General features: G+C 41.5%; 1 protein-coding gene across 1 annotated transcript in view; it reads right to left on the bottom strand.

Annotated features, from left to right (window-relative positions):
• Positions 1–530: 530 nt before the first annotated feature.
• Positions 531–1866, bottom strand: part of LOC105568721 — a 6772-nt gene continuing 5436 nt past the window's right edge. The window contains exon 4 of the mRNA XM_012024590.1: positions 531–719. Coding sequence (XP_011879980.1) covers positions 584–719 — 136 coding nt within the window. The 3' untranslated portion in view covers positions 531–583. The remainder of the gene's footprint in view (positions 720–1866) is intronic.

Genomic DNA, 1866 nt, shown 5'->3' with positions numbered 1-1866 from the left:
GCCGCGTGAGAGCAAAATAACGGCTTCCCGTGCGGAGCTTTGAGGATCTAATAACTCGGCGATGTAACGAGTAAAAGGATTCACGCAGTGAAATCTTTGACGCAAGAATATGGCAGTTTATAAAGAGGGCTAAGGATTTTATTGCGAACCCTTATCAGCGTAGCGTATAATAGCAATATCACGTGCATCTAAACTTGAACGGGGATGGCAAGGGCGAAGGGAGAGGATCGTATTAAATTAAAAATCCAGTTATTACCATATAAACAATATTTTATTTAACAAACAGTTTTAACACAAAAAAATCGTTTTTCTTACGCGCGATATACAGCACACACACACACACACACACACATGCGCACATTGAGACACATGCGCGTGCAGAAACGTTTCTCGCATTAATTTCTTGATCTTATCTCGATGTCTTAAAATTTCCCGATCGTATCGCGTTTCCGTCCGGCGTCGAATCTCTCCGTGAATCGCCGTGATTTCCAACAGGCACCAAGACCGCGTTTCCAACGGCGGCGCAATTAGGGTGTTTGCTTTGCGAAAGTGGCACGGTAAACTTGCGACGATTTTTCAGGGATCACGCGAGGACTCCAATCAAGTCGAAGAGTCCCAGTGGGCATTGCGGTTGGTACTTGGCGCAGCTTCCATTGCGGCCGACCAGTTCGGCCTCGACAACATCTCGCGGCAATCCCTCGTGTCTCGAAGTGCTCGGACTGAAAGCAGAATTCTCTGATACAATTAAATTGCAGCGACCCTCGCGGTACTTACGTGACAATTTATTTACGTATAAAATTGTCGGCATCGAAGGGACTTCTTTCGCGTTAAAAGATGCGACGCGAAGATCTATTAATTGCTCTTATCTCTTATGTAACTCATAAACAAGGGGGTAACCACTAACTAAAATGTTGTCCCACCAATTACATAATTGGTAGAGGTGTGACATTTGGATGTTATTTTTTGGCATCTTTTGCGCTATGTTTTTCCGGATCTTGCGTTATTTGGATGTTATTTTTTGGCATCTTTTGCGTGTTGTTTTTCCGGGTTTTGTATTATTTTGATAATGTTTTTGATAATGCCGTGGTCAGGTGGGCAGGGCTTCAATAAGACGACTCAGGCCCGGTTTCACCAACGTTCACCAACTTAACTTTAAACTTAGTTTAGTTCGTTCTTTGTCTCTTTCCAACTGTTACTTTAGAAAGAACAAATTAAGCTAAGCTTAAAGCTAAACAACGTTGGTGAAACCGGGCCTTAATGTTTTGATAGAACAATTTACGACATTTATTAAGGCTAAACATATATTAAAAATGTAACATAAAACATAACATAACATATTGAAATAGCATGAAACAAATTACTGAAATTGCATATCATTTTCTGGCTATAAAAGCAGTAACATGTAAGAAAAGTAAACCAAAACTAGTCTTAAGCATAAATCTCTTTGGTTTAGGATACAAAATTAACGTTAGAAAAGTTTACGAAGGAAAATTGCGATTTTTGACGTTATCTGGATGCTAAATATTTTGCGATATTTCGCGTATAAAGATAACATCAAAATGTTACACCTCTAATGATCGGTGCTTACCCCCTTGCTTATAAATTTAACGAGTTACTGTAAGAAAAAAAAGAGACGAACATTCGTAACGTCACGTTCTCCGGTAATCAGACGCTCGCAACGCTCAGAGAATCTCGTCGTAGGATTCACATTCGAAGCGCTTCGTCGGATATCTCGATTCCGTCGAGTGTGCGCTTACCCGATAGCGCGTATCCGCGAATAATAAGGGCCGAAGAAACCGCGCGAGCTTCTCTTCGTAATCACACACCCTTCGTTCTCTCTCTTCCCCCCCCCCTCTCTCTCTCTCT

The sequence above is a fragment of the Vollenhovia emeryi genome, unplaced genomic scaffold (assembly GCF_000949405.1).
Source record: "Vollenhovia emeryi isolate VEMERY1.0 unplaced genomic scaffold, V.emery_V1.0 DF939128.1, whole genome shotgun sequence".
In the NCBI taxonomy this organism is placed as follows: Eukaryota; Metazoa; Arthropoda; class Insecta; order Hymenoptera; family Formicidae; genus Vollenhovia; species Vollenhovia emeryi.
This window is presented reverse-complemented; position numbering and strand designations above follow the sequence as displayed.